The sequence below is a fragment of the Oncorhynchus mykiss genome, chromosome 10 (genome assembly GCF_057628025.1).
Source record: "Oncorhynchus mykiss isolate SJ-2025 chromosome 10, ASM5762802v1, whole genome shotgun sequence".
In the NCBI taxonomy this organism is placed as follows: domain Eukaryota; kingdom Metazoa; phylum Chordata; class Actinopteri; order Salmoniformes; family Salmonidae; genus Oncorhynchus; species Oncorhynchus mykiss.
In genome coordinates, this window is record NC_143031.1 from 41,441,742 (window position 1) to 41,457,906 (window position 16,165).

Sequence of the window (16,165 nt, forward strand, 5' to 3'; positions counted from 1 at the left end):
CGCTCCCTGACAAACTCAGTGTCTTTATAGTCCGTATAGAGCCTCGCACAAGTGCATCATTCCGCCAGCACTCCCCTCCACAGGCTGCACTCACTAACTAGCAATACACTGCGATTGTGTCAGGCTGTTATTGAGTATGATGCATCGAGTCATTGCTAATGGCCGTTAAACCTTGAAAGATGTTGAGCGTGTGTTTGCCACCTAGCTAGCTTGTTAAATGGCTCTTGCGGAATATCCTCCTATCTCTCCTGAAGTGTTTGATGGGGCAAACAAGGTGGGGAAACATTAACTGGCGAGGTTTTATTTTGGTCAATGGATACCTCACATGTCAAACAACGGTCCGGGGAGTCGTAAATGGGATTGTGATGCAAATGCAAGTGGTTTGCCTGTGTGTTTGTACGTTCCCTCAGGGCTGGAGTGGAGACTGACAGTTGAGACACAGCTGGTAGAGAGTTAGTCTAATCAGACGGAGCGGGTGGTAGGCCTGTTTTACTATAGAACATCGGGGATTTGGCACACCATCCCGGAGGCCACTATTGCACGATACAATGTCCAGCTACCTCAAGACAAGTGATCTGTCATCGACTGCCTCTGCTCAGACTTTAGTCCTTGCACTTCTAGAGTCTGGCCATAAGAGTCTTGAATATTTCACAGGTATACCCTAAACGTTCCACAGGTATATCTTTTTCCTGTTCAATTTCAACCTGCAGTGCTAGCGGGCCGTTAAACTCTTCTCTCTCCTGTTCCACAGTTCTCCGTGATGACTTCAGACAGAACCCAGCGGATGTGATTGTGGCAGCAGGCGAGCCTGCCGTGCTGGAGTGCCAACCGCCCCGCGGGCATCCTGAGCCCACCATCTCATGGAGGAAAGATGGCACCAACATCAATGACCGGGATGAGCGCATCACGGTAAGACAGGCTTCGTTAGCTTCCGAGAACTCTCTCTGTACAGAGCAGAGCAAGCACTGCAATGGGCCTGCGCATCACACCGGCACGTCAACACACACACGCACACACACCCCACTGCTTGCTGGCGCAGCTCCAGGAAGATCAAAGTGTCTCTGTTGGCAGACGTGTCATAATGAAGAGAAACAAATGCATAATCTATTTGACTAACATAATGTAATCATATTGTACTGTGATTTGGCTAATCAATGTCTATTTGGAACAAAGGCTATCTGTGGAAGCATGCAAATAAATCAGATGTGGGTGTGTGTGTGTGTGCGCACACGAGCATGTTTGTTTGTTTGTGTGTCTGTATACGCTCTAGGGGACTCGTGAGTTGGGATCCAAGGCTCATCCTCCTCCGGAGTGACAGGTAGTTTCTCTCTGAGGGGCTGTGATGGACAGACTAGCTCTCCTCCGCGCGCTGACGAGAGGGAGGTGGAGGAGAGAAGGAGGTGGAGGAGAGAGGGATGCGGAGGAGAGGAGGAGGTAGAGGAGAGGAGGAGGGCCTTCTGAAGGAAATACAAAGGCTGCATTGGCTTTGTACTTCCCTGTTATCTCCTCATTTACACCCATCTGCCTGCATGGCTTCCTCATTGTCTTTAGCGCTGCATGTCATTTCCATGAGGAACCAACTTCACTATAGTGTAATAAAATACCAAGTCAAATAAGGTCTTGCAGTGAAGTCACGGTAGCTATGATGGCCACAGTCGCTATGGCATGTCTGTGGTTGACCCTGGTGTACTGGCTCAGAGTGTAAACAGAGGGCCAGCTTGGTTTTCAGCCTCAGAGCTATGGCTCAGCTCACTGGACTAATGGGCCTGCAGATAAGACTGTTTCCTAATGAGTCCACAGGCCCTGTAAACAACGCAGCGCTTGTTTTTATGGTTTGTTTCTAACACAACATCCACTCCAAAAACGGTTGTTGTTTCTTTAACCACGCCGAGTCCCAGGGGTCTGCTGTAGGATTTGGTGCTGTGGAAATGAACGCATTGTGTGGCCCAGCGTTTGTTTTAAATTGATGGGGGAGGGAAGGGCACTGGGCTTGCCAGTGGTGTAGAGCGATGCATCAACAGCAGGCAGGGAGGGTGTGCAGTTTCTGTTCAGTTCGACAGTACTGTATATTGTAACATAATATCACCCTATATACCACCCTATATTGATTGTAGTGGGGTCAGGTTGGGGGTGATGTGGGTGGCAGCTCTCCGTCCTCAGGACTGTGATTAACTCTGAAAGGGCAGTGTAGTTAGTGATGGGGAACATTTTATAGAGTTACATATCGGGAAATTATTTTTAACGATATATATTGCAATATTAATTGTTCAATGTCTCAACATTATTTCTGCACTAGTCGGGTGTTCCTTTATTTAACTTGTTCCCCATCTTGTTTTTAATGGTTTGCCAATATGTTTTCAGCACTTTTATTTCCATGACTGATCAAACATATTTTTCTCATGGGTCTCTCTTGTCCCTCTGCAGCAGACAGAGTGAGCAATATGTTTGGAACATTGAATCGCAGTATCGAAGCGCAATACATATAGAATCATGAGCATCGTTAGAATCGCACTACATATCGTATCGGCACCTGAGTATAGTGATAGGCACCTGAGTATAGTGATAGGCACCTGAGTATAGTGATAGGCACCTGAGTATAGTGATAGGCACCTGAGTATAGTGATAGGCACCTGAGTATAGTCATAGGCACCTGTGTATAGTCATAGGCACCTGAGTATAGTCATATGCACATGAGTATAGTCATAGGCACATGAGTATAGTCATAGGCACCCGCGTATAGTGATAGGCACCCAAGTATAGTGATAGGCACCTGAGTATAGTGATAGGCACCTGAGTATAGTGATAGGCACCTGAGTATAGTGATAGGCACCCGAGTATAGTGATAGGCACATGAGAATAGTGATAGGCACCTGAGTATAGTGATAGGCACCTGAGTATAGTGATAGGCACCTGAGTATAGTGATAGGCACCTGGGTATAGTCATAGGCACCTGCGTATAGTCATAGGCACCCGAGTATAGTCATAGGCACCCGAGTATAGTCATAGGCACCCGAGTATAGTCATAGGCACCCGAGTATAGTGATAGGCACCCGAGTATAGTGATAGGCACCCGAGTATAGTGATAGGCACCAAAGTATAGTGTAACACACATTTCAGAGGAACTCAATGGAACACATGAACACAGTCACACACCACCACCACCACCACCGCTATGTGATGGAGGGAACAGATGGAGAAGCAGATGCATGAAGGAAAAGGAAAACAGAAGGGAACACAGGAAAGAAAGTATGAGAGAGAGAGAAGAGAGGAGGACGACAGGAGGGATGCATTTGCTGGTGTTGTTGTGGGTCTGACATGTGAGAGAGAGAGAGAGAGAGTGTAAGACTGGAGGAATGTGTGTGCAGGCTGATGGTGCAGGGATGTGACAGGAGGACATCTGAGGAGAAGCTCTTCAAAGGACCTGTGTCTCTTTGTTCTCAGGCCTCTCCTCTGGACTAGTACTGCAGCTCCAGATGTGCCTCTCGCTGCGCCACCCTCACCCCGTCCCCCACTACTCTATACTGTACGAACCACTCCGGGTCTTGCTACACACAGACAGAATGCACACCGACAAAGACACACACACACACACTCACTAAAGGTATCACACTCCTCGTCGCCTTTGCGCCCATCAAATGCAGGGTAATGTGATGACACTTCAAAAGTGTCCAGCACTACAGGGGTTGGAACATGGAACAGGTCCTGGCCCAGGGGGGTAGTGTATGGGGACAGAGATAGGGGCGAGGCTGCTTTAGCATCAGGCTGTGAGTGGATTAGTTGTGACTGCTTGGCTGGTCATCCCAGCTTGGTTTACACACATTAAGATTGGAACCTGCTGGCCCACAGGCCTGGCCCCTCTACGACTCCTCTACTCCCTTCCTCTGTGACACGCTCTGCTGCCCTGTGATTCCCCACCACTCACTAGCCAACGTCACTCTACACTGCACCTGACTGGAAAATGGGGTTCCTGCACCCCACCAAACCGCTCTTTCTCCTGTATTGTCATTAAACATTTTGCTGCACCAGCAGCTATGTGAACACAACCAACAGCATTTGATTTTGTTACATTTTATTAGCAATCCCTATTTCAATACATTTTAATAGTTGTCCGTTTCATATACATGATTTGGTTATGTTCTTTGAAAACCTGATTCCACAATTATAAGTGCTGCTTTGAAAAGAACATAATTCTCCAACCTAACAGTCCAGAGTTATTTCCCATTACAGCGATCCTGTTGCGTGGCCCAGTGCAGTATCTCTGGGCTGGTGCTGTAGCAGTGGTTCTCTGAGGCCTGAAGGGTTGTGGGCTCTCTGCTTCCAACTGTCAGCGGAATAAACTTGTCAGGCACTGCCCTCCCTGCCACGCAGCCAGCCACCCGGGCCAGATGAGAATGCACACACTGTTTACCCCTAAAAGCTGCTGCTTCTTAAACCTACCAGACAGACCTCTGTCTGGGCTTGACAGATGGAAAGTCATCATTTCATCCTCTATATTGTAGGACGCTCTAGAATCGTGTAAGCCCTCAAATTGTTGCATCAAATAGTATTTAGGGAATTACAAGTATTTGCAAGCGTAACATGCTATATTCAATTACAAATGACCTTACAACTTCTACTTTTCTTCCCTCCATCTGTCAGATCCGCGGTGGGAAGCTGATGATCACCAACGCCAGGAAGAGTGATGCAGGGAAATATATCTGTGTGGGGACCAACATGGTGGGAGAGAGGGAGAGCGAGATTGCCGAACTGACTGTACTAGGTAAGACCCTGTCTGTCTGTCTGTCTGTCTGCCAGTCTGCCAGTCTGCCAGTCTGCCAGCCAGCCATCTGTTGGTCCGTCCCTCTATTGGAGTCTGTTTCTCTGTTCCGCCTCTCAGTCCCATTCAGCCACCTAGTCAGTCTCAGTTGTGACAGTGAAGGTCAAAGAGTCTGAGGCTGCCTGTCCCCCTAGGTAAAAGCTTTTCTCCCTGGCACATAATCCATTAATGCAAGAGGTTACGTAACAATGTCACCCAGTCCCACAGCTGTGCAGACCATTTCACTTGAGCCCAAACTCAGGATGACCCTGTCGCCCCAGCTTGACCCCTGCCACCCCTCTGCTGTCCTGGAGAGGTTGTACCCCCACTACTACGCCCCACTCTCATCCGTTCCTCTTCCTGCCCAGTTAAGATATTGACTCAGAGACAGTCCAAGCACCGCTCAGGTAATACCTCACATCCTTTCTAAGCGTTATCATCGTGCTGTTGTCTATACTGCCAGGGGTGTTATCATCGTACTGTTGTCTATACTGCCGGTGGTGTTATCATCGTACTGTTATCTATACTGCCAGGGGTGTTATCATCGTACTGTTATCTATACTGCCAGGGGTGTTATCACCGTACGGTTGTCTATACTGCCAGGGGTGTTATCATCGTACTGTTGTCTATACTGCCAGGGATGTTATCATCGTACTGTTGTCTATACTGCCAGGGATGTTATCACCGTGCTGTTGTCTATAATCCCAGGGGTGTTATCACCGTGCTGTTGTCTATACTGCCTGGGGTGTTATCATCGTACTGTTGTCTATACTGCCAGGGGTGTTATCATCGTACTGTTGTCTATACTGCTAGGGATGTTATCATTGTACTGTTGTCTATACTGCCAGGGGTGTTATCACCATACTGTTGTCTATACTGCCAGGGGTGTTATCACCGTACGGTTGTCTATACTGCCAGGGGTGTTTTCATCGTACTGTTATCTATACTGCCGGGGGTGTTATCACCGTACGGTTGTCTATACTGCCGGGGGTGTTATCACCGTACGGTTGTCTATACTGCCAGGGGTGTTATCACCGTACGGTTGTCTATACTGCCAGGGGTGTTATCACCGTACTGTTGTCTATACTGCCAGGGGTGTTATCACTGTACTGTTGTCTATACTGCCAGGGGTGTTATCATCGTACTGTTATCTATACTGCCTGGGGTGTTATCAGTTGTAATATTGCACCTATTCGTTTGAACTCCGCTCTTAGGTCTGCTGTTGTCAATAGAGAAGCCCACTGCGGTCTGCTCACCCAGTGCTATTAGTTTTAAATTTAAAATCATGCAGAGGGCTTGGGCTAATACATGATAGCAACTAAAGCCCATTTAAGTCAGTTTATAACATTCCGTCATTGGTTACTCTGAGAGATCCTCATATTGACATTGGCAGCGACCTTCGGGCCTATGGTGCCAACTTTGGAAAAGTAATTCCAATGTCTACTCTTTCCTCTATTACAAATAGAGATAGACCAAATAGGCCAGGTCTATATCAATATCAACCATCAACATCAACATTCAGACAAGCCCTGTAACAGCCTATTCAATGTAGTTTGAGTTGGAGACTCCATGTGACTTTAAATGTTTATATTTAACCTTTATTTAACTAGGCATGTCAGTTAATTAAGAACAAATTCTTATTTACAATGACGACCTACACCGGCCAAACCCGGACTTGGGTTGATGCATCTGAACATTAGGAGCTTACTTCCTAAAACAGGTTTACATCAAGATCTGGGCTATGCGGACGAATCCGGACATTCTATTGACTGAAACGTGGATCTCTGGGGACATTCTGGACTCTGATATTAATATGGAGGGTTATAATGTGTTCGGAGGTGATAGACAGGTTAGAGGTGGTGGAGTGGCCATTCTTATTCAAAATAATTGATCTGTCTCTTTACTGAAATCCATTTTCCTTGCCAAAGCTACTATTATTAAGCCTTTGTTTGGGGGGAAATCTACAGTTGATGTCGGAAGTTTACATACACCTTAGCCAAATACATTTAAACTCAGTTTTTCACAATTCCTGACATTTAATCCTCGTAAAAATGCCCTGTCTTAGGTCAGTTAGGATCACCACTTTATTTTAAGAATGTGAAAAGTCAGAATAATAGTAGTGAGAATGATTTATTTCAGCTTTTATTTCTCTTTCATCACATTCCCAGTGGGTCAGAAGTTTACATACACTCAATTAGTATTTGGTAGCCTTTAAACGGTTTAACTTTGGTCAAGCTTTTGGGTAGCCTTCCACAAGCTTCCCACAATAAGCTACATTTTGGCCCATTCCTCCTGACAGAGCTGGTGTAACTGAGTCAGGTTTGTAGGCCTCCTTGCTCCCACACGCTTTTTCAGTTCTGCCCACATATTTTCTATGGGATTGAGGTCAGGGTTTTGTGATGGCCGCTCTAATACCTTGACTTTGTTGTCCTTCAGCCATTTTGCCACAACTTTGGAATCATGCTTGGGGTCATTGTCCATTTGGAAGACCCATTTGCAACCAAGCTTTAACTTCATGGCTACTGTCTTGAGATGTTGCATCAATATTTCCACATAATTTTCCTACCTCATGATGGCATCTATTTTGTGATGTGCACCAGTCTCTCCTGCAACAAAGCACCCCCACAACATGATGCTGCCACCCCCGTGCTTCACGGTTGGGATGGTGTTCTTCGGCTTGCAAGCATCCCCCTTTTTCCTCCAAACATAATGATGGTCATTACGGCCAAACAGTTCTATTTTTGATTCGTCAGACCAGAGGACATTTCTCTAAAAGTACAATCTTTGTCCCCATGTGCAGTTGCAAACCATAGTCTGGCTTTTTTATGCAGGTTTTGGAGCAGTGGCTTCTTCCTTGCTGAGCTGGCTTTCAGGTTATGTCGATATAGGACTTGTTTTACTGTGGATATAGATACTTTTGTACCTGTTTCCTCCAGCATCTTCACAAGGTCCTTTGCTGTTGTTCTAGCATTGATTTGCACTTTTCGCACCAAAGTACTTTCATCTCTAGGAGACAGAACGCGTCTCCTTCCTGAGCGGTATGACGGCTGCTTGGTCCCATGGTGTTTATACTTGCGTACTATTATTTGCACTGATAACCGTGGTACCTTCAGGCATTTGGAAATTTCTCCCAAGGATGAATCAGACTTGTGGAGGTCTCCATTTTTTTTCTGAGGTCTTGGCTGATTTCATTTGATTTTCTCACAACGTCAAGCAGAGGCACTGAGTTTGAAGGTAGGCCTTGAAATACATCCACAGGTACACCTCCAATTGACTCAAATGATGTCAATTAGCCTATCAGAAGCTTCTAAAGCCATGACACAATTTTCTGGAATTTTCCAAGCTGTTTAAAGGCACAGTCAACTTAGTGTATGTAAACTTCTGACCCACTGGAATTGTGATACAGTGAATTATTGTTACGGTTTTCTTGAGGTGAAGTAGAGTCGGACCAAAATGCAGCGTGGTTAATTCGCTACATCTTTAATGAAGATGAAACACGAACAATACAAAAACAATAAACATAAAATGAAAACCGAAACAGCCTAAACTGGTGCAAACTAACACAGAGACAGGAACAATCACCCACGAAACACTCAAAGAATATGGCTGCCTAAATATGGTTCCCAATCAGAGACAACGATAAACACCTGCCTCTGATTGAGGACCACTCCAGACAGCCATAGACTATGCTAGATACCCCCACTAAGCCACAAACCCAATACCTAACAAAACCCCAAGACAAAACACACCACAATAAATAAACCCGTGTCACACCCTGGCCTGACAAAAATAATAAAGAAAACACAAAATACTAAGACCAGGGCGTGACAATTATAAGTGAAATAATCTCTCTGTAAACTATTTTTGGAAAAATGACTTGCATCATGCACAAAGTAGATGTCCTAACCGACTTGCCAAAACCATAGTTTGTTAACAAGAAATGTATGGAGTGGTTGAAAAATAGTTTTAATGACTCCAACCTAAGTGTATGTAAACTTCCGACTTCAACTGTATTAGGGCTTACCCCATTTAGTCGACTGGTTGATGGGCTGTTGGTCGACCGCTATTTTATTTTTTGTCGAGCAGTGGCAAATATATATTTTTTAAATTATGTCAGACGAGACACCTGTCTGATTCATGCCTTTCTGAGTGGACTAATCTATTGCGGAGGCCTCGGGGATGGCACACCATTATCACCAGTTGTACATTTACCCTACTGTTAATTCCCATAATTTCTAATCTACAATGTTTGTTTGGTTACGGTAATTTCTGTTACTGCATTCAATATATTATTATTATAGTCTTACCGTTGTCATTCTAGGAGTGGACACGTTGTTTGCAGAGTACACAACCTATGCTATACTTGTGAGAAACAAGGTTTGGTTTATTTTATTCCATTTAAAAGTTGTATATTTATGAATTGTCTTTTGTTTGGAGCGCTCCTGTAAATCTTGTGTCAGAACACACATCTGATTACACATAGAAGTAGGTCTAGGCTACCTGGTCTGCGCTCAAATGTAGACCTATAACTGTGTTGATTTGGGGATCTGACACTTTTTCTGATTGTCTTACATCCATTGAGAATGATAATCGTTCCTCAACGTAGCCTATTTGAAAAATCTTTTGAGTTCTCTCCCTTTCGATAAACACTCAGCGTGAAATGGTGGAAAAATGGCATGCTCTGATCTGGTGGAAACATCATAAAACTACCTGATTACTTCTTATCCCTTGTTCACTGGAGCGGAAACTCTGAGGGCCCAGAATATTTTATACAATGTTGCAAGTTTGGTAGCAGGAGCTTTTGGCTGGGCCAAGTTAACAGTTGATACAATGTGTCCTTGCAGACAGGCCATGCGTAGCCAATGTGATTTATTATCAGGACATTTTCTGCCTGTGGGCTGCAATGTTTTTATTTGTTGGCTTTATTTAGGCTACTTTTACATATTGGCAATGGCATTAGAAGTTACTTGCCTGAATGCCAAGCGTCACGTCTGGAGGACACCTGGCACCATCCCTACAGTGATGTATGGTGGTTGCAGCATCATGCTGTGGGGATGTTTTTCAGGATCAAGGCAAAGATTAACGGAGCAAAGTACAGAGAGATCCTTAATGAAAACCTGCTTCAGTGTGCTCAGGACCTCAGACTGGGGCGAATGTTCGCCATCCAACAGGACAACGACCTTAAGCACACAGCCAGGACAACGCAGGAGTGGCTTCGGGACAAGTCTCTGAATATCCATGAGGGGCCCAGCCAGAGCCCAGACTTTTCTGGAGAAACCTGAAAATAGCAGTGCAGCAATGCTCCCCATCCAACCTGACTGAGTTTGAGAGGATCTGCAGAGAAGAATGGGAGAAACTCCCCAAATACATGTGTACCAAGCTTGTAGTGTCATGCCCAAGAAGACTCGATGCTGTGATCACTGCCAAAGGTGCTTCAACAATGTACTGAGTAAAGGCTCTGAATACTTAACAAAATGTGGTATTAGCAAAAATACTTTACTTTGTCGTTATGGGGCATTGTGTGTACTTTCCAAAGGCACTGTATATATGGAAAAATCCACGTTTTAACATCTTAACCAATAGATTGGTCGAAAGGACAGACGACACTCGGTCGACCAATATTTTAAAAATGTATCAATAACTGTTAAAGAGGTCTAACGTCCTCCCTCGGCTAACCTTTGTGCACTCGAGGAGTTAACTAGTTTGCTATTGTGTTAGAGATGGGATAATATAAAAATCTAAGCCTCGTGACATCACAAAGAGGAATTTTAAAACAGGCTTCTTTACAAGATCTCTATTTTAGTGACATCCTTGATTGTATTTCAGTTATCCCTGAACCTGATTTAGCTTTGAGCCTTTTTGCAGATGCCTTCAGTATTATTGTGGATGATCAGGCTCCCTTAAACAAAACGAAGGGTTAAAGGTAGATGGAATGCCTGGTACACTCCGGAATTATCAGAAGTCATTCATGAAAGAGATGATGCTTGGGTCAAGGCCAGGAGCACAGGCTTAAGCCCGGACTTGCAAGCTGAGGAACTGAGGAATCAATGTGTAAGACAAACCAGAAAGGCTAAATCTGATTATTATGGAACCGCTTTTTTGGATTATAATGAGAGCTAAATTCTGGAAAACTGTCAAATCCCTAAAGGGTTCTACTTCCTCCTCTCTGCCAGAACAAATTAATTCAAACATGGGCCTTATTACAACAACAAAAAAGTTATGCCATCGTTGGTGCATTTAATCACAATTTTATTTATCTCTTTGAAATTACTTCTAAACCTATTCACAATGATATTGGGTTGGATGCCGATAGGGGAAACTTACTGAATGATCAGAGATTATAGTCAAAGCTTTTCTTTTAGGCTATTTACCAATTGGATCCCGGTCTGCATCATTGTTGGCTCAATAACCCAAATTGTTTATTTAACATTGTTATCAGGACATATTCCAAAAGTATGTAAATCAGCTCTTGTGCTGCCACTCCATAAGGGCGTGGATAGTACTGATCTTATCATTTCCACCCCATTTCAAGCCTTCCTTGTCCAGCTAAGATTCTTGAATCCTTGGTAAATGTCTAACTTTGCTTTTTTTTTTATCTGAGAAATGTATTATGAATGCAAACCAATCAGGGTTTAGGCCTGGGTATAGCCCAATTGCAGCAACCACTTTAGTTGTTCATGATCTTGTCATACTTTCGACCCATCAAACTCGACTCTGGATCTCGAAGCCAGTTCCACTGTGTTTGTTTTATTCTTCCCCTTTAATCAGGGACTGATGTAGACCTGGGACACCAGGTGTGCACAATTAATGATCAGGTAGAACAGAAAACCAGCAGGCTCCGGACCTCATAGGGTAAGAGTTGAGTAACCCTGCTTTAGACACTAAAATTAAATGTGCTTGTGGACCTGTCCAAAGCGTTTGATACTGTTGATCATGCTATTTGATTGAATAAGTTGCCCTTTATGGGACTGAGCTCTGACGCCTGTTCACGCTTTCATGATTATCTTAGTGACAGATGAGGTACATAAAGGTGTTCCGCAGGTGTCGATACTAGGACCGTTTTTTTCCACTATTTATATACAGTGGCAAGAAAAAGTATGTGAACCCTTTGGAATTACCTGGAATTCTGCATAAATATGTCATGAAATTTGATCTGATCTTCCTCTAAGTCACAACAATAGACAAACAGTGTGCTTAAACTAATAACACACAAATTATTGCATGTTTCTTATCTATATTGAATATATCATTTAAACATTCACAGTGTAGGTTGGAAAAAGTATGTGAACCCTTAGGCTAATGACTTCTCCAAAAGCTAATTGGAGTCAGGAGTCAGCTAACCTGGAGTCCAATCAATGAGACGAGATTAGAGATATTGGGTAGAGCGGCCCTGCCCTATAAAAACACTCACAAAATGTATTTGAGTTTGCTATTCACAAGAAGCATTGTCTGATGTGAACCATGCCTTGAACAAAAGAGATCTCAGAAGATTAAGAATTGTTGACTTGCATAATGCTGGAACGGGTTCCAAATTTTCTCTAAAAGCCTTGATGTTTGTCAGTCCACAGTAAACAAATTGTCTATAAATTGAGAAAGTTCAGCACTGTTGCTACTCTCCCTGAGTGGCCATCCTGAAAAGATGACTGCAAAGAGCACAGTGCAGAATGTTCAATGAGGTTAAGAAGAATCCTAGAGTGTCAGCTAAAGATTTACAGAAATCTCTGGAACATGCTAACATCTCTGTTGACGAGTCTACGATACGTAAAACACTAAACAAGAATGGTGTTCATGGGAGGACACCACAGACGAAGCCACTGCTGTCAAAAAAAACATTGCTGCACATCTGAAGTTTGCAAAAGAGCACCTGGATTTTCCACAGCTCTACTGGCAAGATATTCTGTGGACAGATTAAGCTAAAGTTGAGTTGTTTGGAAGGAACACACAACACTATATGTGGAGAAACAAAGGCACAGCACAAACATCAAAAACTCATCCCAACTGTAAAATATGGTGGAGGGAGCATCATGGTTTGGGTCTGCTTTGCTGCCTCAGGGCCTGGACAGGTTGCAATCATCTGTGGAAATATGAATTCCCAAGCTTTTCAAGACATTTTGCTGGATAATTTAAGGCTATCTGTCCGCCAATTGAAGCTCAACAGAAGTTAGGTGAGGAAACAGGACAACGACCCAAAACACAGAAGTGAATCAACAACACAATACTTTAACAGAAGAAAATAAGCCTTCTGGAGTGGCCCAGTCAGAGTCCTGACGTCAACCCGATTGAGATGCTGTGCATGACCTCAAGAGAGTGGTTCACAACAGACATCCCAAGAACTGAAACAGTTTTGTAAAGATGAATGGTCCAAAACTCCTCCTGATCGTTGTGCAGGTCTGATCTGTAACTATAGAAAACGTTTGGTTGAGGTTATTGCTGTCAAAGGATGGTCAACCAGTTATTAAATCCAAGGGTTCACATACTTTTTCAACCCTGTACTGTGAATGTTTGCACAGTGTGTTCAATAAAGACATGAAAACGTATAATTGTTTGTGTGTTATTAGTTTAAACAGACTGTGTTTGTCTATTTTTGTGACTTAGCTGAAGATCCGATCAAATTTAATTAACAATTTATGCAGATATCCAGGTAATTCCAAAGGGTTCACATACTTTTTCTTGCCACTGTAGATGCTATTGGTCAATCTGTTTAAAAAAAAAAATATATATATATATATATTTATATATATTCAGATTATATTATGACGCAATTGCCTCGACCCGGCTGTGACAAGGCTACAGTCCGATTTTGTAGTTGTGCAAGAAGTCCTTTCGGATTTTAAACTCATACTTAATATGGGCAAAACTAAATACATGTTGTTTTCAAGTTCTCAGAAGATTGTCTCAGAAGGATTGCATCTTTTCTTATCGGCTGGTTCTATAATCAAACGAATCCCTGCATCCAAATACCTTGGTGTTTGGATTGACAATGATTTATAATCTATCACTTTCCTGCAGGCAAATGCCCTAGTGGCCTCGTGGGGAGAATGTTATTTCATAATTAATAAACAATATAAAAATTAAAGAAAACTCAAATCTGGTGTTTTTATGTGAAATATGTGTGAAACTATGTGAAACTTCTATGATGTACATAAGGTGTAATATTGGGATTCAAACTCAGAATTGAATATATTTCCACTCTGTATCTGCCATGGTACTGTACAGGTGTCTTCTTTTTTAAGCCACTGTGGTGCAGTGGTCTAAGACACTGCATCTCAGTGCTTGAGGCATCACTGCAGTACCTGGTTCGAATTCCAGGCTGCATCACATCCGGCCGTGATTGGGGAGTCCCATAGGGCGGCGCACAATTGGACCAGCGTCGTCGGGGTAGGCCGTCGTTGTAAATAAGAATTTGTTCTTAATTGACTTTAGCCCACTGCAGAAAAAGGTTAAAACACATACGACTGGGCTTGTTGAGATACTAAGATTTAAAGTGGTATCTTGTCTCTCTCTAGTCAGCAGGAAGCAGATTGTGCAGTGAACCTTTCTACCTGGTCTTGATTATGGTGATACTATTTATCAACGTGCAGCTGCCTCTACACTTAAACCCTTGAACGTTTTTCATAACGCCCTTCGTTTTATCACAGGAGACAGTTTTATTACTCATCACTGTATTCTTTACCAAAAGGTTGGCTGGACCTCTTTGAAGTCACGTAGATCACATAATTACGCTGTTTTTGTTTACAAAGTTATTGCACCACAAACTCCTGACTCCTAACATCACTGTTAAGATTTAAAATGACAAGATATCAAACCCGTTCACAGGGATGGTTAACTCTGGAGACTCCTTTGGTGTCTAGAGAGTTAGGTAAATCAGCCTTTAATTTCCTTGCACCTTACGTGGGGAATGATCTAGAATACACTTTAAAATTGGAGGAATTGGTGCCTTTAGGGAATTTCAGACGGTTGCTAGGAGACCTGTTTTACTGAAGAATGTGTCTGTATTTTATGATTGTGTTTTCCTTTTCATGTATTGTTGTGTATAATTATGTGTATTTTAATGTCTTTATGAATGTGTAGTTTAATTTTTTTTTTTTATATGTATTGTGGTGCTATACAGGGCTTATCTGGAAAAGAGACCTTGGTCTCAGTATTGACTCCCTGTCAAAATATAAAAAAATGTAGTGTCCCAGACCACTGGCCTGTTCCAATCTCCACCCCCACCCCACCCTACCCTGGTCCCGCTCTCCACCCCCACCTCGTTCCTATGCTGTCACCATATCCACCCCCACCCCACCTCCTCTCACTCCCACCCCAACTCCAAGCACTTCCCATCAGAGCAGACTGAGACTTCTTATCACAGAATCAGCTGGACTGGGCGGCTAGCCAGGGCACACACATTTATAATGCCCAGTGAAAACATTTAAGGCTAATAGAATAATACTGCTGATTGAAGAAACAGATTTGTTTAAAATGTGCTCTGGGACATATGTAAATAAAATGGCCCTGGTTTTAACAAGCCCTACTAGTTTTAAGTGGATTTATTGGTTTTCATCCACATGTCACAAATAAGAAAGAGGCAAATAAAATGGGTTTTAAAAGAAGTGGGGGAATGTGGGGGAGAGGGTTATGGGAGGTTAATGGTATTCAGAGGTCTCATTTTTTAGGTGCTTAACTCAAAGCTTTGTATTTTGTTATTTAACCTTTATTTAACTAGGCAAGTCAGTTAAGACCAAATTGTTATTTACAATGACGGCCTACCCCGGCCAAACCACGGGCGACGCTGGGCCAATTGTGCGCCACCCTATGGGACTCCCAATCAAGGCCGGATATGATACAGCCTGTATTTGAACCTGGGACTGTAGTGACGCCTCTTGCACTGAGATGCCGTGCCTTAGACCGCTGTGCCACTTGGGAGCCCCAAATCAAATGTTATTTGTCCCATGTGTCGTAAAAAAAACAGGTGTAGACTGACAGTGAAATGCTTACTTACGGGCCCTTCCCAACAATGCAGAGAGAAAGAAAATAGAGAAATAATAGAAACAGTAAAACACGTCATAATAAAAGTATTAATCAATACACAATGAGTAACGATAACTTGGATATACATACGGGGTATCAAATGAAATGCTATTGGGCACATACACATATTTAGCAGATTATATTGCGGGTGCAGCGAAATGCTTGTGTTCCTAGCGCCCAACAGTACAGTAGCATCTAACAATTCACAACAATACACACAAATCTAAAAGTAAAAGAATAGAATTAAGAAATGTATAAATATTAGGATGAGCAATGTCGGAGAGGCATTGACTAAAATACAGTATATACATATGAGATGAGTAAAGCAGTACGTAAACATTATTAAAGTGAATAGTG

At 43.1% G+C, this 16,165-nt stretch overlaps 1 protein-coding gene across 1 annotated transcript in view; it reads left to right on the plus strand.

The window, feature by feature from the left end:
* The window catches only part of LOC110533888 (roundabout homolog 1), a 145,780-nt gene that overhangs the window by 99,819 nt on the left and 29,796 nt on the right, over positions 1-16,165 (plus strand). The window contains exons 3-4 of the mRNA XM_090186655.1: positions 752-909; positions 4,639-4,759. Coding sequence (XP_090042781.1) covers positions 752-909; positions 4,639-4,759 — 279 coding nt within the window. The remainder of the gene's footprint in view (positions 1-751; positions 910-4,638; positions 4,760-16,165) is intronic.